The sequence below is a fragment of the Monodelphis domestica genome, chromosome 3, assembly GCF_027887165.1.
Source record: "Monodelphis domestica isolate mMonDom1 chromosome 3, mMonDom1.pri, whole genome shotgun sequence".
In the NCBI taxonomy this organism is placed as follows: Eukaryota; Metazoa; Chordata; class Mammalia; order Didelphimorphia; family Didelphidae; genus Monodelphis; species Monodelphis domestica.
The window spans coordinates 102,747,552-102,769,577 of record NC_077229.1 but is presented as its reverse complement, the minus strand read 5'-3'; the positions used below and the strand labels follow the sequence as shown (position 1 = coordinate 102,769,577).

Below are 22,026 nucleotides of genomic sequence, written 5' to 3'. Positions count from 1 at the left end.
GCCACAAAAAATGCTATCTACCCCCAGAGAAAGAATGGTTGAAATAGTAGGAATGTAGATGAAAACATATGATTTATCACTTGTTTATTTGGTCATGTTTTGAGGTTTTGGTTTTATAAGATTATTCACTTAAAAAAATGAATAATATGGAAATAGGTTTTGTGTGATACTGCATGTATAACTCAGATTGAATTGCTTGTCAAATCAGGGAGGGGGGGGAGAAAAGAAAGGAAGGAGACAATGTGGGTCATATAACTTTGAAAAACGTATGTGGATATTTATTAAAATAAAAAATTTAAAAATCAACGGTGGCCTAATACACTTCTAGCTTAATCCTGTTCGTCTAGACTTTGCCCTTCTATCTTGTGTTACTAAGAAAGAAAGGGTTAAAAAAAAAAGGAATTGGAGTTTGGCTTTATGGTGTTCCAAGTTAACAAGAAAATACTTGATGGGACATTTAGTCATGTGTATTGTAACACTTATGAGTACATGCAAAAATACCACCATGAAAACAATTATTGTTTATAAACCAATATCTGAGGCAAAATATCAAGAGGGAGAAAAATTCTACAAAACCCTCCAAATTAAATCAGTATTACTCTGACATGTGGTAACTACAACGAACTAATTGAAAAAAAAAAAAAAGGAAAACACATGGCAAAAGTAATAAATATATACACTTTCTCCCCTCTTACTCTTAATCTCTTATAATATGACTCCCAATCTTCTTATTCCACTTAAACTGTTCTCCCCAAGATTCTCAATGATTTTAGTTGCCAAATCCAGTGGCCTTTTCTCAATTTTCATTCTTCTCAACCTCTCTGCAGTTTGACACTGTTAATCATCCTCTTATTAATATTCTCTTCTCTCTGGGTTTTTGGGACACCACTCTCTATTGGTTTTCTTTTGACCTAGCTGACTGCTCCTTCTCAGTTTCCTTTGCTGTATCCTTAACTAGATCATACCTTCTAACCCTATGTGTCCCACAGGGCTCTACCTTGGGTTGCCCTCTTCTCTCAATACCACTTCACTTGGTGGTCTCAATAGATCTCATGGATTTAATGACCATCTCTATGCTGATGACTGTCAACTCTACCTATCCTGCTGTGCTGTTGATCTGCCATCTCACATCTCAAACCAGACGGACATTAGATATCCTAAACCAATATGTCCAAAACAGAATTTATCCTCTTTGCTCCTAAACCCTTCCTATCCTGTAACTTCTGTAATCCCCAACTTCCTAAATAATAGCTGTGGAAAGCAACACTATCCTTCCAGACCTTCAGAATTGTAACCTCGGTGTCATCCCCAGCTTGCAACTCTCATCCTCCCACCTCCATATTCAACCTGTTAAATCTTATCAATTTCATTTTTGCAACATGTCTTGAAAAAGCCCCTTTCTCTCCTCTGATACCACCACTTTCATGTAGACCTTTATCATCTCATGCCCCATCTAGCATAATAGATACTGGGGGTTTGCCTGCATCAAGTTTCTCCCCACTCCATTATCCTCCATTTAGTCACTAAAATGATTTTCCTAAAGGACAGATTTGACATCAATAAATTCCAGGAGATTTTTATTGCCTCCAGTATCAAATACAAAATACTGGGGGCATTTGTAACCTATCCACAGCACACTCCTGCTCATTCCATTTTCCAGTCTTCTTACATCTCATTACTTGTCATGTACTCTTTGATCTAATGACACTGATCTCCTGGTTGTTCCACCACTTCATCTCTTGGTTCCATATACTTTCTCTGACGGTCCCCTTCTCTTAGACTGCTATCTTCTATTAAAAAATCCTTCCTAGTCCCTCTTAATTCTAATGCTTTCCCTCTTGTTAATTATTTCCTATTTATTTATTTGTATTTTTACTTGTACACTAACTTCCCCATTAGAATGTAAATTCCTTGAGAGAAATTACTTTATTTTGCTTCTTTTTGAATCCCAGAGCTTAGTACAGAGACAATAAATGTTTATGGTCTGATTAACTGACGCTTTTATCCTTGACCTCTAATGAATTACCAATTTCTGTTATTCCTGAGGTTTCTCACAATGTTTCCTTCATTCACTCCTCCTCTTCATGACTACTAGTAGCCACCATTCTGGTTCACTTCATTATAGGATCCCAGCTCTAGGGTTGGAAGATCTTAGAAGTCATCTAGTCCTCATTTGACAGATGAAGAAACAGATTCAGAAGTGAAAATGACAAGGTCCCACAGGTAGGTCTCAAGTGCCAATGGAAGATTCCACCCCGGCCCTCTGACTCTAGTACCTCATCCCTCACCTGGATTACTTCTATCTCTCCTTCAGAGGCTGTCCAATTAGGCTTCTGAAAGCACAACTCTGTCTAGCATTTCCCTGTTCATTACAATGCCTCACTACAATTTTAAGGAATAAAATTTAAATTTCATGGCTTAGTAGTCACAGCTTTATCTACTTTTCTAGTCTTATCTCATGCACTTTTCTATTTATTTTCCTTATTGTATATTTGAACTAGATCCAAGTTCCATGAAAGCTGAGTCTAGGTCTTCATCAGCTGGGGTTCCTTTGGGGTAGCCAAACCATACCTCTATACAAAGGAGATGTCACTATATAAATGTTTGCAGAATTGCACTGAATCAGTCAAATAATCAAGTATAAATGGCTTCTCACTATCTGCCAACAGTAGGCTTTATGAGCAATATAGAAAAATGTAAGACAAGAGAGGCCGCAATTTCTCTGGAGCCCCACCATGTTTTGGGTGGGAAAGCCAAGAATCTGACTCTCCTCTCACTCCATAGCTCCATGTGGCAAAGCCAAAGCCTGGATGTCCACCAAGGGATCAGTAACTAAGAGAATTTGCTTGACAAAGCACCCCCTGATTCTGGTCTAAGAACTTCTCTGAGCCTCTTTAGTTAGCCCTTGATTTGGCTGGGATAAGGCTCTGGGACTAAGGATGCTGGACCTCTATGGTGCATAGGGCAATAGCTCAAAAAGACCATGGAAACCAAGGAACCACTAGCCTAAAAATTTTAGATGACCTTAAATGTTCTACCAATAACTGATGAACAATCAATGAATAATGTGAAGAATCAATTTGAAACCATCTCTTGACCTAATTGGTAGAAGCACACAGTAAGATGCTTGGAGGTGATAAATTTGAGTCATCTTGGAGATGATGACAAAGGGAATACAATAAGGAACACCTATCCAGATTTTGATATGGTCACTGATCCTGTCCTAAAAGATTTTTTCATGAACAATTTAGGAAGGGGCTTTCCAACTTTTGGCAATTGTAAAATCCTATAGGTGGCCTATCTTGTCCTAAAAGGTGGCCTTTCTCTGTCCTTCCCAACCTCACTGAGGCAATAAAGCACAGGATTTAGAAGATGGTTCAGAGGCATACCAGTACAAACCAAAGGGGAATAAGAACTCTCTTCTAGAATTCAACCAACACTTGATCCTTTAACCTTTGTTTGAAGGTCTATAGTGAAGGGAAACCATGTGGCAATCCATTTGGCAGTCATGTCTCTCTGTGGCAACACTGGCAAAATCTTAGTGCTGAAAAGATGGGCCTGTGATCTCATGGGAAGTTTAGGGTCTGTAAACAAACTTGACGATTTCCTGACAGCAATCCGATCATTTTCCTTTGTGTCTCCTTTAGGCCCAGTTCAATATTGATCTGTATTTTCTGTTCATCTCATATATACATGTTGATGGGTACTCTATCTATAGTGTCCTTTATAGTGTCCGTAAAACCATGTTGAAATCTTGACAAAGCTGAGGGAGTCACAGGTAATGGATGGTGAGCTAGCAGAAAGGACAAATGGAACATTTAGGAATATAAATAAAATTAGGAAAACTCAGACCAAAAACTGGGTACTGGGAAAGCAGATCAAGGGTTGCTGGCAAGAATGGCAACATGAAAGTTTCCAGCCAAGTCTTGCTCCTTCTAAGACCATCTTAGGAACAGTGGAAAACAAAGTGAAATAAAACAGAGGATCAACAAATACAAAAGTCTGGGTAATCCCTAACCCCTCCAAAAAACCCCAAAATTTAACCATAAGGGATTTTGTTCTAGGTCTAATCCAGTACTTGGGGTGCCTTACCCTTCTCCTATTCTCAATTTCAAGGTGTCAAGAAGAGGATCCATGACTCAGGTTCCCTGTCCAGAAGATCTTGGTCCCCAGCTTCCCCAATCCCACCTAAGACCAAGAAATATAGAAGAGCCCTCAGACCAACAGAATCACAACTCAGCTATCCCATCTATAACCTCAGGAAGAAACAGGGCACAGGTGCCAGAATCAAGAATCTCTCAGGACTCGTGGCTGTCTTACTAGTTGAAGCCATTTCTGCACAAGATGAGAAGGCAAAAATGGGATTCAATCTATACCATTGGTAGGAACATTCACATCAATATCCAGCATCTAGCAAGTGTTCATTAGGTCTTTAAAAAAAATCATACAAGTCAACCATTCAACTCTGAAGAGTTAGATGGCCAATCTCCAAGCCAAATGTTGCTGCCAAATCCACTTAATTTGAAATCCAGGAGGATTTCAAATCAGGAGAGGAGTGTGGCCTTCAATTGCAGAATAAAGATCACTGGCTCTGGAGTCAAAAGTTCATGGGTTCAAATCCCACTTTCTAATGCTTGCACACAGCCAAACTTTATTAAGTCACAATCTTTCTGGGACTCAGTTGCTCAACTGTAAAATGAGACCCCAAGGGCTTCTGAAGTCCCTTCCAGTTCTATTCAAATATGTAATCTCATGATCCCCTTGATTTTGCTCCAATTCAGAGACAAAGAGCAAATGAAAAAAGGTTCATTTGGAAACTTCTGGGTCAAATCATGTTATGAATTCTTTCTCTTAAGAATATTGATGATAGGTGAATCTCAGTCTTCTCTTTACTGCCAGGGCTCAATGAGGGATCTGGCCCTGGTCTGAAGGAACATTTAAGAGGTCATCTTCCATGATTTCTGCCAGGATGTCCGGATAGGCCCAGCCAACTCCAAGGGTTTATTTAACACCAAGGGGGTAGGTGAAAAAAAAAAGTAAAAGGTATTTTATCACACCTAGTAGCTGAATATGCAAGACCAATCCTACTATATAGAAAGCCAGATAAGGTTAGAAATCATCTTATTTTACTGCTTTCCTCTTTAATTTTTTCATATATAATTTATATTCCCAAACAGGCCATAAGCTATCAGAAGACAGGGAATACAGCCTCCTGTCTTTGTGTTCCCTCATTTGCTCATCTGTAAAATGAGGTTAATATATATAGACAGGATTATATATATATATATATATAAATAACATATATAGATAGAATAGATATATATGATAGAATTATTGTGAATAACATTCAGTATGTGAATGTAAGATATATCCTTCATCTTGCTTGGCATAAGACTGGGCATACTTGTTGAATGAGTTAATAGGACCATATTCCTTCAGTAAATAGATTTGAATTTAATATTTCTCATCTTAATTTAATTTAAACTTAATTTAACTAAAAAATTATATGTAAAATCTAGAAAATCACACTCCTCAAGCTATTAAAAAAACAAACAACCCTTACCATCTGTCTTAAAAGGGGTATCTTTCAATTCTAGGGCAAAAGAGCAGTAAGGGCCAGGCAACTGGGGTCATAACAGGTAGGAAGTGTCTGAGGCCAGATTTGGAGCCAAGTCTTCTCATGTGCAGCTCATCTCTCTATGTACTGAGCCACCTGGTGGCCCCCCCCCCCCAATTTTAAAATATACTACTTAATCCATAGGAGGATACTATAGCTCTGGTAAGGTCCATATAGTCAAAGTTATGTTTGTTTGTTTTTCCAGCAGTAATGTATGATTGAAAGCTGAGTGCTATAAAATTGACATTTTTGAATTGTAGTGCTGGAGAAGAATTTTGAGAGACCTTTAAATAGTGAGGAAATAAAAATCAGTCAATACTTAAAGAAATTAATTCAGAGTACTCATGGAAATGACAAAAAACTGAAGCTGAAGCATAAATACTTGTTACATAATGAGAAAACAGGACTCAATGGAAAAGATCCAAATGCTGGGAAAGTCTGAAGGCCAAAGGAGAAGGGGATGGCAGAGGATGAAATGGATAGATGGTGTCATGGAAGCAAAGAACATGGATTTGGACAGATTTGGGAGATAGTGGAAGACAGAAGTGTCAGGCATGCTATGATATATGGGATCACAAAGAGTCAGACCTGACTGAACGAATAAACACGAATGAACAATCACCTTTGTGGAGAAGATTGGGGGGGGGGGGGGGGGAAAGGAAGAAACATTCAGAAAAAAAAATAATGGGGGGGGGGGAGAGGAAGGACCAACAATTATATAACCTATGAGGAAAGAATGAGACTTTATAGACCTCAAAGAGAAGGACTTTTAAAGTATTTCAAATTCTCATACTTCTTCCATAAAGTCTTCTCTGTTGATTCTAGCTCACAACGACATACAATTAGCTGAACACTAATTATGTGATCTTGTATTGTTCTCCAGTCATAATTTCATGTTATTGTGTTTCATCTCCCTAACTAAAATGTATGCCATAAGAAGGAAAGGGCTATATTTCTTCCCAGTACCCCTCCTCCCTAGTATCTAGCACAGGATTAGGGACATGGTAGATAGTCAGTAAATAGATAATGAAAGCATCTAGAAGAGAATGGGGGTAGGTGGGAAGATTCGGACAAATTTAATAGTCTTCTCCCTAGAGGACTATTATGAGAAAGAATGCAATGAGTTATTCTGTAACTCTGTAAAGGACCAAATTAAGAGGCAAAAGGCTTAAATTTGAGGCTTTGTATATATAAGAATTAGGGAGGTGATAGTAAAAAAATCACAGTTGGAGAGTTAGAAGGGACTTTAGAGATCAGAGTTCATACCTTTCATTTTACAGAGGAAAATTTTTGACCTGAAATGATCAAACCAGAGTACTGTGAGCTTATATTTTACAAACCAAAGTGTGTATAGAGGAAGAACAAGATGAAGGGTCTAGAAACCATAACATATGAGAAATGGTTGAAAGACCTGAACATGTCTATCAGTGGTTTCCATATCATCCCCTGACAATAAGCTGTCAATATTTCCCTCTTTTAATAAGATAAACTACATAATTTAAGTTTTATAAGCCCTCATTTTATTAAAATGGAATAAAATTTTAATTATAATTTTAGTCCACACAAATCTTAAACAAAAATGTGATATGGATATCTACTGATAAAATCTTTTATGATATATTGAAGAATGAAATTTAAAATTAACTGAACATTTCTAATAATCATCTCTACTTAATATCCACACAAAGATTAACTTTAGATTATTCATATTTTATGTCAAAGGCTATAAGCATAGCAATAACAACTCATGAGTCATGAGCCTATGCTGACTAATTATGATGGCATATTCCAACAGGCCAATTTAAATTTGACCTTGTCTGTGCATGTTGGGTTACTCTTCACACTACATTTATCATCAGCTAGAGCAAATACAATATGACATTTTACTTGTTCTTTTGCTGACTGTGACCTGAACTTTTATTTTTTTTAGAAGTAGATATATTTAGGCAGAAATTGTATTGAGAAATATTTTATAATTCTGGCCAATGTTTTTTATACTACCCTCACAAGGGTATATGTGTGTTGGGGACAGTTCAGTGGTTTGGAAGAATCTGATTATTTTGATTTGTCAGAAGATAGGATATTCTGCTCCAGGCTTTCATCAAATTATTCCTTTTCAGAAGCAAGAAAAGGTATTATCAGCACATCCCAAATCATTGTTAGAAGGAAGATGTAGAGGCAGCTATGTGGCATAGCGTAGAGTGCCAGGCTTGGAATACAGAGGACCTGGGTTCAAATCTGGCCTCAGACCCAACTTAGTTGTATGACCCTGGGCAAGTCTCTTAACCCCACTGCCTAGTCCTTGCCCTTCTGTCTTGGAGCTGCTACTAAGACAAAAGGTAAGGGTTAAAAAAAAAAAGGAAGATGTACAAATCCGAGCTTCTTGTCTTTCTCAATGCACTAGAGATTCATAAAAATTTGCTCCGCATTTAGGGATTCAATTCATAATTATTGAAGAATAATTTTCCCCTGGAATTTTATGTTGAAATGCTTAATTCTTTTAGATCATAGTAATTCTTTATCATATTAGGAGTCTGATTCAATTTTCTCATGTCTTCACACTTTCTGCTAGGGATGGCTAGTGAAGGTCCTTTTTGATGTTTCTTTCTAACTTCTCTTGACTATAATTTCTAAGGTTTTTTTCACTTTAATGTTTCAGTGTGGGACCATGGTAGATGTCTACAGCTATAAGAAATCATCCTCAGCTTTCAGTCACTGGCCAGGAGTAAGCAGCCACAAGTCTTGATATGGGACAGTAAGGAAGAGATCCCAGTCTTAGGTGGGATATCTGAGCCTGTGATCCTAGTCTCTGTGCCACATCCCTTCCCAAAGTCATAGGTGGGGTAGCTAGGTTGAGATCACGGCTGCCCAGGGATTCATCCTTATTTCTTAGTCCTAGTTGGAAGAACTGAGGACCAAGGCTTCCTGGAGAGTGAACTGAGGCAAGGATCTTGTTCATGATACCTTGGGATTGATCAGTATCCTAATTACCTCTCTCTGGTTTAATAGACAACTCTGGTCCCTGTCCAGTGGTTTTTTACCTGGGACTTAAAGAAAACAGATTCTCACATGAAAAGGAGGACTAGAATTATTCTGTGTGGTTTCAAAGGAAAAACTAGGGTTTCACTCTCTAGACTTCTTTTTGTAAGTGGCATTCCTACTCTGAAGAAACCTCTGCTCTGAAACCCTGCTCTTCTGATTGGTGACTGCCAGCCTGGAGATTACTGCTTCTGAAAGGCCACATTTGGCTTCACTTCATTTAGCTAGTCTCTGTACTTACACTCTTTCTGCTCTTGTTCTCCAAATGCTTTGCCCCCTTTAGAGTGCAAGCTCACTGATGGTGATGGTTATCTTGTTTGCTTGTATTAGTATCCACAGTGCTTAGCACAGTGCCTGGTGCATAGTAGGCCTGACATAAATGCTTCTTGAAGAGCAGTAAGTTCCCTATCAATGCAAGTATTTAAACAGCACCTAAATGTCCAAATTATACTGTAGAAAGGGAGGCCTACAATAGGTGAACAATTGAATCAGATGACTTGTGTGGTTCTTTCCAACTCTAGAATTCTATGAAGGGGAACAACATTTGGCTGGGTATAGGATGACATTCATCAATAGAATAGGATAACAAGGGGACAGCAACAACATGTAGCACTTGAAGATTTACAAACTTCTTTCATTTAAACAATCCTGAGGATTGTGGTACAAGTTATATCTCTGTTTTACAGATGACAAAATGGAGGCCTGGAAAGATTAAATGACTCATATAATTAATAATAAGCAGAGCAAAAGAGGGGCAGCTAGGAAGCTGAATATAGAGTACCAGGCCTGGAGTCAATAAGACCTGGGTTCAAATATAGCCTCTGACATTTCCTAGATGTGTTACCTGGGGCAAGTCACTTAATCACAACCAACTAGCCTTTACTCCTCTTCAACCTTTGGAACTGATACCTGTATCAATTCTAAGACACAAGGTAAAGGCTAATTAAAAAAAAAAATCAGAGGAAGGATTTGAACCCAGGCTTCCTGTTTGATATTCCTTTCTGGAAAATGAAGGGCTTCTATGAGATTCAACAGGTGAAAAAATACTAAGGTTCCAGATCTAGGATTTTTCAATTATTCCATGCTTGACTCTCAGCTCTAGAGAAGAGACAGTAGCTGTTTTAGAGGGTAAAGTGTACATTTTCTGAATGCTAGGATGGGGAAGATGTTAAGATTCCTTCCTGTTTTATGATATGCTTATAAGTTTGGACTCAGAAACCCCATTATGAGCTTCTGAATTTAGATATGAAAACATAACCAACATTTATTGAGCTCTTCCTATGAAGCAAGCCTTTCCAACTCTCACACATCCTTCTTAATTAACCATCTAGATCACACCAGAAACCATTTGCCCTGGTATTCCATTTTCCAGATTGGTGACTAGGATCAGGATTTCAAGAAAGCCTCACTCTCTCTACTCTTTGGCCACATTATTCACTGCCCTTGAGAGCCATACTTTTTCTTTTTGCCTTTCTCCAGTTCTGGGACCACAAACCAAGTCGACAAACATTTAAGAATGTGTCTAATACAAGTGCTAAGCACTGGAACCAAGATCAATCAATTCTGCCACTGTTCTTGAAGGAAAGTAGAACTTAGAAACTTTCCACACCAAAGTGCCCCCTTCGGGCCTCCCTCATTAGTATATAAGCTCCTGACTTACAAAGAGGACTTTTTTTTTTTGCATTTGTATCCCCAGCATTCAGTAAGCATTTAATAAAAGCTTTCTTATATTCACTCATGTTCATTTGTTAAGGGCATATGCCACCTGCAGCTACAGGACAGTTGGCCTTTAAAAGCTAAACTTCCTCTAAATAATATAGCCAGTACAATGTGATATCAATTGTGATAGTAGGAAGCAAAGTTCTGAAATTACCCCAAAGCAAATCATTCCAGTACAGCTGCTGTACCATGTACCACGTGGTTTCTAAGAAGTCCAACTAAACAACAATCAGTTAGTTAGGTATTACATGGAGCTATCATTTTTGGTGTCCATAGGTACCTATGAAGTCCACTAGCGGGAATTTGGTTCTTCTGTTCTTTGCTGAAATCAAGAGTAGCTCTGCAGAACCACCATGTCATGGATATACATTTTAAAAACTTCTATCTACAAGTGAAACTTGATCCTCACAAACCACAATAAATGTATATGCTTTGAGGTCGACAAAAGTGCTTTTCATAAACCATCTCATTTGAATTTCACTGCACCCTGTGAGGTAGGAGTGATTATTTTAATTTTCTATGTGGTAGGCTTCAAACCCAAATTCTCCTGACTCCAAGTTCAGCTATATGGCTACAAGTTCTACTACACCACAATGTCTGTTTCTTCTAAGAAAAATAACCAACACAGGCCTACCTGAAGGTTCTTACCCAACAGTAGCTCTCCTATTCTCAGAAGTATTGAGATATCAGCCATAGGTTGGGTATGAGGTAATGTTATAGCATCCATATCCCTGAGAGGTGCCATCTCATCCTCCTGGCTAAAATGATATCCTGTAAATGCAGTGCTACCCATACAGAGCATGTAAAATTAAATAGTCCCTACTTTAGAATAAGAACTTACCCTATAGCCAGTATTAATTTTTATTCAACTAACTCTTACTTCCAAGGATGGGGACCCTGTTTGCTTAGGTTTTGCCTAGGCCCTGGATTTTAACAGTATTTGTCAGATACATCCTGTTTGGCTGGACGGCTGGGAAAACATGGCTCATGGCCCCAACAGAGAAATGACTTGCATTCAGGTCACTGACTTATCCAAGAAGGATCTTTGCATCTAATGACCTTAGGTCACAGAGACAAGCTATTCCTGAAATAATGAGTGCTCTTTCTATAACACAACAACTGTAAGAGTACCAAGAACACCTAGTTCAGAGAGGCTAACAAGTCAATAGGAAGAGATAAAGTGAGACAAAAGTCTACACTACCCAGAAGGTAGGGCTAAGACATTGGAAGTTATTACTAACATCTCAAAAGGAGAACTCTTTTATTATCCTTTATTATCTCCTTCCTTTCTTATGCTACAGATATAAAAAGATTGCTCTCATACCTACACTCAAGCTCATTTTGATCTTGACCTCAAGGCCACTAAAACCAATCTCAGGCAGGCAGCAAGGTGGAACCATACTTTAGAACAGCACTGGAGAGAAGGGAGAACACAATTTCTAGATGACTTTGGTTGCTCAGAAAGACCCTCTTTTCAAAGGACTGTTTATTAAGGGGGTGGGAATGAGAAATAAATAAAGTATCTTACTTACAGGAACACAGCAGTCATTATAACATCTCTCCTGTTCTTGAGGAAGGTGACTCAGGCTGGTTTCTTCCAAAATTGGGATAGTTGAGAAGGGTTGGAATTCCATGTTTTTGAGAGGCCACTTAGGCTACTCCCCTGTCTCCGGATAGGACTCCCCCCTCCCCCCCAATCTTCTGGATGTAAGATTCCTTGGAAAGGTCTATCATATTTGGCCCTTAACAAGGCTCACTGAAATATCCACCTGAGATGTAAGGTGGTGTAACATACTGGAGAGTTAAGGGTTGGCAGGCATCTCTTGTGGGCAAGTCACTTAGCCTCCCAGTAACCTTATATGTCTTCATCTGTCCAATAGGCAATCTGCCCTGGAGGATTGATGAAAAGTTCTCATGGAGAAAAGATAGTCACCCTAGCAGGGAGAGACTTGGGACAGTAAACTTTGTAGCGCTCTTGTTCCAAAAAGGCATGGCAGACTCTTTGGCCACAGAAACGTGTTTATTGTGAGCGCTAAGCTGCCAACCTCAGGCAGTTTTGTGGTCTGTTGCCTGGCTTGGATAGGAATGGATTTTTGTGTTCTGTACCACCAATTCATGTCCCTTTCTTGTTTCTATTCAGCACTCGTTTCTGCACTGTCATCATTGGCATTCAATCAGCCATCTCATGCACCAATCCCAGTCTTACCAGGATGCTGATTAGGCAGGATTAGACAACAGGCCACAAACAAGTGCTGGTCCCAATCCCTACCTTGCATTTCTACAATAGGGGAAAAGATTGCAATACAATGAGCAGGTAACAAAGCTAGCTGGGAACTCTAAAAAGGCAAGTCACCTCTGTTCACCTTGTTTTATAAGTGCCCACCAAACATTCTGCTTTCAAGAGTCCTGAACGTTCTCTCACCAGGAATCTAGAGATGCCACTGAAACTGTTCCATGTCAGCTTAAAATAGAGGCAACTTCTCTTGGCAAAAGTTCTCTGCAGTTTTCCTACCAGGTTCATCTGGAAATTGAGGTCTGGCCAGCTCTGTAGACCTCTAACACCTGGACTTTCCACAACTAGATGCTTCCCTAAGCTTCAAGCAAGAATAAAGGGCAAGAGAACTTTTCTGAAAGGCTACTACCATTTGGTGACCCCTGGATACCCTCCCTCCAGCTGTCTGTAACCCTGATTGTAGAGAAGAACCTCAGATCTAATGTAGAAGGCTCACAAAATGACTGGGCTACAGAATTACAGCCAAGGACTTAAAAAGTTCCTTTCAAGTTATACAGGACAGGGAAGTTGTAGAAAGGATGACTAAAGGAAAGAGACAAAACACTTGCTTCTTTAAATGGAAAACCCAAGATGGTGGCCTTTGAAGTGGTAACCAAAAAAGTAAGGGAACAGTAAATAGTAAAGTAAACATTTCCCCAAAACTTATTATAATTACAACCACAGAATCTCAGAGCTGGAATGGATATCAGAGTATTCAGTTCTGCATTTATTTGAGTAAGAATCTCCTTTACTACACAATGCAAATATAACCACCCAACCTGTGTTTGAAGACCTTTAATGATGAAAAATCTCCCCATCTCTGCCTCTGGCTTTCTTCAAGTCCCAGCTAAAAAGCCACTTTCTACAGGAAGCATTTCCCAATTTCACCGAATGCTAGTGCCTTCTGTGATTATTCCCAAATTTACTTATATATAGCCTACCTGTACATACCTTTGCACAGTTTTCTCCCCCTCCCCCCCAATTAGACATTGAGCTCCTTGAGAGCAGGGAACATTTGCTTTTTTTCATACCTCTAGCACTCAGCACTGTCTGGCACATTGTTTATTGACTGACTGACTAAACTCCTGATGTAGCCATTCTGCTTTTAGAAAGATTAATGTTAGGAATAAGAGATAGGTGAGATTTTACTGATGAAAAACACCCAAGACCAGGAGAAAATAGGAGATATCAACTTATAGACTAAGGAAGCACTTACTTGTGGGAAGCTTAATTTCTAGATCTATGCAGCATTTAAAGAAAAATCTTTTAGACCAAGAGAACAAAAACAAACAAATGTGAAATTCAGTTTAATTGCCCCAGAAAAGCTGAGCTGTACATAAGCATAGTGAGCCTAGCCTGGGAATTTCAAGTCTGAATTAAGCAAGGGATGGTTCAAAAGTTGGTACTTTGCTACTTCATGGATTTCCTTTTCCTGGTTTCTCAAGGGACTGATCTGAGAAAGAAAATCAAGTACCTCAGGTGAGTGAGGAGTTTACAGAGAGACAGAGACACAAAGAAAGAGAGATATCCTTTCCCCTTTAGCTCTAATCACCTTTCCTCTGTGGAATTTATAAGGTATCCTGGGACATCATTGCAAAAATGAAAATAAACAGTAGCTCCTATCCAGTGGAGCTTTGATCTAGAACTCCAGATGTACTCACTGATTTATTGGGCAAAATCAGTTACCCTGCTAGGAGGTGGTCTATGGGAGTGAGGCAGTTTAGTTTGCTCTGTCAAGTAGCTAGTTGGGGGGGAGGGGGGAGAGGAGGGAGAGAACCAGCTGCTATCTCTTTGGAAGTTCCTTCCCACACCTAAGATTCTATCACATTTTGCTTTCAATTTTCTTTTTCTGAACTTTCCCATAAGGTCTTTCATCACATACCTAGCTACTGGTTTAACATGCTACAGTCCAATATTTTGGGCCAAATCATGCAGCATTCTCTACTCCCAGGGCCCTTGGCAACACATACATTAATTACGGTGTAGTATAACTTCCTGGGAATGGTGTTTGTTATTTAAACTCTGGGCTTGTTAAGACTGACAGAGATACTTTTCTAGTTGTCTCACCGTTAGGTAAGGACCAAAGAATGAGAAGGCCTGGCCCAGCCCAGCCCATTCCTTTCTAGTTCTGCCCATCCAAGGGAAATGTCAGTTGAGCAGCAGCTGAACCACTAGGAAGCTTAATCAGGCAAAGCTTAGGATTTAGGGATGTATGGTTAATCAATCTGACAATGGTTGAGAACTCCAGGAAAAACAAAGATCTATATATTACTTTGTTCACCTCTACTTCTGTGGGTCTAGAGGAAAACTTTCTTCTACCTCAGTCCAACCAGTCTGGGACAAACATATGCCTGGCTTCCCACCAGGTACAAAGGACAGACATTTCCAAGGGGGTTACATTCTTGAATCTTAAGATTAGGAGGGATAAAATAATAGCTGTTATTTACATAATTTACAAGACCCCATTTGATTCTCACAAAAATCCTGGGAGATAAGTGCTATTATTATCCTTATTTTATAGAGAAGGAAACAAGGCAGGCTGAGGTGAAGTGTTATGTTCAGGGTCTCACAGCTAGTAGGTGTCACACTTGAACTCATATCTTCCTGACTTCAGGTCCAGTTTTCTATCCACTTTACCACCTAGCTGCTACGTACTGCTGTCCCCTTATTTCTCTCTCCCTTCCTTATTACTACTTTTATAAGACCACAGCTAATGAAAGAGGTAATAATAATAAAAGCTAACTTTTATATGGTATCAAATATAAGCTAGGCAGTGTGCTAAGTGCTTTATAAACAGTATCTCATTTTAGCTTCATAACTCTGGGTGGTAGATGATGCTATTATTCTCATTTTACAGGTTAGGAAACTTAGGCAAAAAGAATTTAAGTGATTTGCCTAGGGTTATATAGCTTGGTAAAAGTCTGAGGCTGCATTTAAATTCTGGTCTTCCAGACTCTAGTCCCTTTTTTACTTTTTTTTTTACTGTGCTACCTAGCAGCTCCAAGTAATTCAAAAATTTCCAGCCCCACCCTAAATGGAAGACAAACAGGGTGGAATATAGTGCCTCCCTAGTCAGGGTTCAGATTGATGAAGGTTTAGTTCACAACTTTTTTCCTGGGGCCTGTGAAATGGGCAAGTTATATTATGTATCCTCATTACCAGGCTCTAACTTAGGATCCCAATATTTTAGAGTTGGAAGTGATCTTATAGGTCAGCTGTTCTCAACCTCTCAATTTGTAGCAATGAGAATACATAATGCATATCAGGTATTTACATTCCGAATCATAACTGTAGCAAAATTACAGTTTTGAAGTAGCCACCAAAATAGTTTTTTGGTTTGGGGTCACTGCAACATGAGGAACTGTATTACAGGGTCACGGCATTAGAAAGGTTGAGAACCACAGTTATAGGTCTTTCAGTCCTTTACTGATCCATTGTTAAGGCCTTTTCTGTAGACGCTCCAAAAATGTGGTGTCCAAGTCCTATTGATGTTTCTAGCGAGTGTATATTTTGGGGAGGGTTGTTCTCCCCCCAAACAAAGTCTAATATTACCTTTCCCCTTCTAGATCAAATGGCCCAAGGCACGGTCTCTTTTTCCTCCCCAAAGGGCTGAGCTGTGAGGACATGTTATGGGGGCTAGAGTATACCTTTCAGACTATCTCAGTGATTGAGAAACTACTGCCATAGTCCTCCCACCCCAAACTCTGGCAAATGTTGTGCTGTTCCGAGTGGCAATAACCCCAGGCATGCACTTCTCTTCGACTCCTAAAAAGAGGAGGGACAACCTCAAACACCCCAACCCCTTAGCCAGGTTTCAGCAGGGCGAACGAAAATTTCAGGCTCCCTCGAAACCTCCCCCGGCTCCAGCGAAGGAAGTGCAGTAACCGCGTGCACCACACTCCTCTCACACAGCAGTCCACTGCTGGTGCAGCAAAGGAGAGATCAACACCCTGCGCGCCCCAGCACTCCAGTCTCCAAAGGGGAACGAGGCGCCGTCACTCAGTGCCCTTCCCGCCCCCGCCGCCCCAAGCAGCAATAGAGAAAAACCCCATGCGCCTAGCTCTTCTCCAGTCTCCAAAGGAGGACCAGGCGCAGTCACCCTGCACCCCTCCCGACCCGAGTGCAACTGAGAGAGGACCACCACTCAGTGCGCTCCCGGACCCTCGCCAGACTCCAAGGGATAACGCGCCGTCACCCCGTGCCCGTCCCAGGCCCCTCACCGGGCTCCAGCAGATTAGCGGGTCTGTGTCCGGATCGCCCACCAGGGTCCACAGCTTGGTCAGGAAAGCAGGGACGTTGCTGGGCCCCGCCATGCCGGGGCCCCCGGGAAACTCCATTCCGGGGGCCGGCGGGTTGGGTAGGGCAGGGCAAGGAGGCGGGCACCTAGGGAGGCGAGCAGAGCAGGGGCAGGTAGGGGAAGAGAGGGCCGGCCTGCTGCGAGCGGACCGGGTACGGAGAAAAGGAAGACTTCCGCTTAGTGCCGCTGCCGTTGGGGCTGCAGGGGATCCGCCACCTCGGCCTCAGGCGCCGTAGCCGACTTCGCTAGTGCCCGAGCCACTACCCCTGCCGGCTGCGCAGACAGAACTCCCGGGCCCAGCATGGCCGCCGCCATCTTGCGACGGGCTCGCTCTCGGCGGCGTCGATTACCTACGCGCGCGCGCGCGACGTTCCCTCCGCCCAACGGCATCCCAGCCCCGCCTCTCGCGTGCGCGTTAATTTCTTTCCATCCTCTCTTTTTCCTAGTTCTTCCGTACCCAGAGACGAGTGCTTCGGCGCATGCGCATATTGTCTTCTGTTCCTAGGAAAAGGGTTTCCTTTGCGCAGCCGCGGCAGCTGTGGCGCTCCCGTCGCTACGTCTCGCGCAGGCGCATACTGTCTCTGATCCGGGACTGGACAGGAAGGGTTGGGAAGGAGAGGCGAGGTCTCCCGGCGCCACTGCCTGGAAGCGGCGCGAGGAACGGCGGGAACATGGCCGGGGCGCGGGGCGGACGGCGCGCAGGCATGGAAGCAGGCGCCCGAGCAAGGACCGGGAAGAGGCCCGCCGAGCAGGACCCCGAACTGCAGGAGGCGGGGTCCAGCGAGGAGGTGACAGTGCAGGGCGGGCCACGTGCACGCGGGCGGAGGGAGAGGACGAGGGGGCGATGTGGAAGCTCTGAGGAGAGGGATTAGGAACGGGTGCTGAGGGAACCGGACTCTGAGGCGATGCTGAGGGAAGAGGCCCGTAAGGGTCAGGAATGGAGTGGGGCTGAGAGAGCAGGGAAGTTGAGAGAATGCTGAGAGGAGAGGTCCTTAAGGGACGGGGATGGAGGGGGATGGGACCCAGGGAACGGGGTGGGAGACCAGGGAGGGACCCTTAGGGGACAGAGGATGGAGGATCATTGAAAGCCAGGGGTCCTGAGGGGACAGGAAAGATGAAAGTAGCCAGAGGATACTGAGAGGGAGAGGACCTTGAAAAGTGAGAGGGATAAAAAGGGGGTCAGGGAGGGAAGAGTAAATGTTAAGTTTGTCTACTATGTGCCAGGCACTATGCTAAGCACTGAGGATACAAAGAAGCAAGAGACAATTCCTTCCTAGAGGAGTTTACAATCTAATGAGGGTGACAACATATAAACAACTATATATGTATATGTATATGTATGTATGTGTGTATATATATATATATATATATATATAGAGAGAGAGAGAGAGAGAGAGAGAGAGAGAGAGAGAGAGCATGTTTTATACAGGATAAAGAGGATGTAATTAACTGAGGGTGAAGATAAGACATGAAACCTGGGGAGCCAGTCCTCTCCTCTGAGGAGATAAAGACACTTAGGAATCCTCAAAGGGAGCCCTGAAGGGACATAGAGGATAGGGTGCTGAGAGGAGGGATATATAGGGGAGAAGGACATTGAGGGAACAGGTATGATAGAAGGTCCTGAAGGAACAAGGAAGATGGGAGTTTACTGGAGAGGGGAGCATTGAAGCAAATGGGCACTGAGGGAACTGGGACAATGAGAAATAGAAGGGAAGGGGACACTGATGGGAAAGGAACTGAATGTGGGGGCCAATGAGGATATTGCTAAAAAAGACAACAGGGCTGGGGAACTGTAGGAGATAGAATGGGTTGGGAGCAGGGCAAGTCAATGCTTCTGTCTGCTATATGGTATTAGTGATTTAGAAGGTAAAGGAATTTAATGTGACTGAAGGATGTTACTTGGGACCAAGAGGAGATTTTAGGATGAAAGGGATGCTGAGGAGGTAGGAGTGGTGGCCTTAAGATGTGAGGATTTGGAAGGTAAGGAAAAGACCAATCCCTGATTTGATAACATTTAGTAGAGAGTTTTAAATGGTTGATTTGGGTGAAAGGACTGGGTTTGGAATTAGTAGGAGCCAGGAAATGGCTACTAGAAGGAACAGAGTGGTTGGGAGAATCCTTGAAGTGATAGAAAGGCCTGAAAAGATCTGAGAAAACCTGTAGAGTAGTGGTAAGGGAACTTCATGAAAAGAGTGTGAGGTAAACTGGGTATGCCTGAACAATTGGTGCTATAAGATACAGGGGTTATTGCAGTGGGAAATAGTTGAAATTGTTGGACCATAGGAAGACAGAACTGGAATATTTGAGAGTTGAAGTGAAAAAACTGAGGAGATAGTAGGATACTTTGTGGTAGATTTGCTTAGGAAGTAGACATTCTGAAAGAAGAGTCTAAGGAAGTAAGGAAAGAATAGAGGTAGAGGAGGCGAGAAAGGTTTGAAAGATGAAGGGGCCAGATAGAGGAGAAGGGACTAAGGGCCCAGTAGAGAATATCCTTGGAAAAGAGCTAATCTTTTTGAATTCAGTCTCCAGAGATGTCGAAGCATTTATAAATAAAACCTTCCCTTCCCTTCCCATTCCCTTTCCCCTACCCTCTTTCTTTCAGTCCCTCCTCTGGTTCTATTTTTCTGAGTGAGTGGCTCTCTTTATGGACACTGGGTACTCTTGTCACCAGGACCTTCCGAGCATAGTTCTGCTTTTTTTTTTCTGCAATCCTTACCTCTCTTAGGTGCACCAGAGACTTTTTTTTATAGCAAGTGTGGACTCTATATCAGACTAGTAAGGGTAGTGTTAAACCTGAAAAGGACTTTTAAGGGGGCAGGTCCTGAAGCAAGGCTTTATGGTGTCCCAGTACTCCTTAGTTCCTGGATTTTGCCAGACCTTTTCATGTGATCTGTGAATTGATTATTGTTGCCCTTACTATCAGGTACTTTTGCCTAAGGCTATTTTCCATCATAGGTCTGTTTTGCTGGTCCATAGGGGATGGCATATCTCAGATGTAATTTGGTTATTCGAGGCATGTGATTTTGGAAGAATCAGAATACCTTTCTTAAAGGGTATAGTCCATATATTATACACCTCTGTGTTGAACCTAGGATAGAATTGTGTGCTTGCCGAGAGACTATGAATGACCAGATGAATGGGGCTATAAAGTCAATAGGAGCAATTTATGGCCTTTGGAAATAACAATAGCAATAGCTAGCACTTACGTAGCTTTTGCAAAGCACTTTACATACATTGTCTTCTATGATCAGTCTCGAACCTGATCAGCCTAGCTAGCTAATGGTGCTTGTTAACCTGTCTGCTTACCTCTGACTGACATCATAGCATAAATGGAGAGGGGTTCATTGGTGGTTCTGTACCATAATATAAATGCTTCTTTGGCAGCCATCTCCCTTCACTCGTCCAGACCTCAGTCAGAGTGCTGCAGACAGCGAGTCTGACTCATCTGATAGTGAAGAGAGTGTGTTCTCAGGACTGGAGGACTCTGGCAGTGACAGTAGTGAGGATGATGCCAGCAGTATTGAAGATGGAAAATCCAGGAACATTCCAAAGATCACTCAGGACAAGTCCCAGGTAAGTGAAGAGCTCTTAGGCATTATTAGGTAAAGGTTATTCTGTAAACATGGTGAGAGTGTGTGCTGTTCTTGATTCTTCTTTAAGCACTCTTTTTAGGAACCCTGAGGGCTCTATCCTTCAGCATCTTTGACATTTGTATAATTCGTCATTAAAGTTTTTTTTATTTTAATTTTTTTAAATTTATTTTTAAACCTTTTCCTTCCATCTTGGAGCCAATACTGTGTATTGGTCCCAAGGCAGAAAAGTGGTAAGGGCTAGGTAATGGGACTTAAAGTGATTTGCCCAGGGTCACACAGCTGGAAAGTATCTGAGGGCAGATTTGAACCTAGGATCTCGCATCTCTAGGTCTGGCTCTCAATCCACTGAGCTACCCAGCTGCCCCCATTCATTAAGTTTTTAAGGCCTTAAGGTCTGGTTATAGTGCTATGTGCTAAGGCTAGAGAGACAAAAATTCCTTTTTTCAGGGAGCTTACATTCTAGGCAGTGGAAAGGTGACTGGGTTGGGAGCTAACTGGCCTGAATTCTTTTATTTCATTTTATTTTTTAATTTTAAAAATTTGAACTTAAATTTATATATATAATTTTAAAAATTGAACTTGAATTTAAAAAATTTTAACTTAAAAGCCAGAACATTTCCACATATATAGCATGATTTTATAAAAAGAGGATTATATTTGAAAAATAGAAATCTCCATTTTATACAGCTTTTTTTTTTTAAACCCTTATCTTTCATCTTAGAGTCAATACTGTGTATTGGTTCCAAGGCAGAAGAGTGATAAGGGCTAGGCAATAAGGGTTAAGTGATTTGCCTAGGGTCACACAGCTGGGAAGTGTCTGAGGCTAGACTTGAATCTAGGACAGTGGTTCTCAACCTCTCAATTTGTAGCAATGAGAATATATAATACATATCAGGTATTTACATTCCGAATCATAACTGTAACAAAACTACAGTTTTGAAGTAGCCACCAAAATAATTTTTTGGTTTGGGGTTACTGCAACATGAGGAACTGTATTGTGGGGTCACAGCATTAGAAAGGTTGAGAACCATTGATCTAGGACCTCCTGTCTCTAGGCCTGGCTCTTAATCCACTGAGCTACCCAGCTGCCCCCTAAAGCTTTAAAAAAAAAAGGATAAAGTGTGTACATATGCATACTTTAAAACTGCCCTGATTCTTTGTATTTTCTTCTGAATTTTGTTTTATTTTCTTCTGTGTATTTGGGAAAAATATTTCAGTGGTCTGTTTTTCAGGGCATCAGTGTTGTTAACCTTCTCTCACTTTCCCTCCACACCAACTTCTCTTCTATTAAAATTTTTTGAGGAAAAGGGAGAAAAAAAACCCTTGCCCAAAAATGTATATCACTTTCTGTACCTTTAGTTTGTCACTTCTGTCAGGATTTGGATGACATGTTTTGTCATAGGTCCTCCAGAGATCTGGTCATTGGATTGATTAAAGTTGTTTTTCTTTATAGTGTTGTTATGCTTATATAAGATGTTCTCCTGATTTT

At 41.3% G+C, this 22,026-nt stretch overlaps 2 protein-coding genes across 18 annotated transcripts in view; one reads left to right on the top strand and one right to left on the bottom strand.

The window, feature by feature from the left end:
* HSF1 (heat shock transcription factor 1) overlaps positions 1-17,326 on the bottom strand; it is a 67,595-nt gene extending 50,269 nt beyond the window's left edge. For 5 of the 17 annotated variants that reach the window (XR_008917164.1, XR_008917163.1, XR_008917165.1 and 2 more), the window contains exon 1: positions 16,868-17,324. Coding sequence is in view for 14 of the 17 variants with exons in the window: in XM_056820708.1 (XP_056676686.1) it covers positions 16,868-16,984 (117 nt within the window). In the remaining 3 variants the exon portion in view is untranslated. Of the gene's footprint in view, positions 1-16,867 lie in introns of all 17 variants that reach the window. The other 12 variants (XM_056820717.1, XM_056820716.1, XM_056820718.1 and 9 more) reach the window with 4 other exon arrangements.
* Positions 17,327-17,408: 82 nt separating this feature from the next.
* Positions 17,409-22,026, top strand: part of BOP1 (BOP1 ribosomal biogenesis factor) — a 71,611-nt gene continuing 66,993 nt past the window's right edge. The window contains exons 1-2 of the mRNA XM_007488760.2: positions 17,409-17,732; positions 20,329-20,517. Coding sequence (XP_007488822.1) covers positions 17,424-17,732; positions 20,329-20,517 — 498 coding nt within the window. The 5' untranslated portion in view covers positions 17,409-17,423. The remainder of the gene's footprint in view (positions 17,733-20,328; positions 20,518-22,026) is intronic.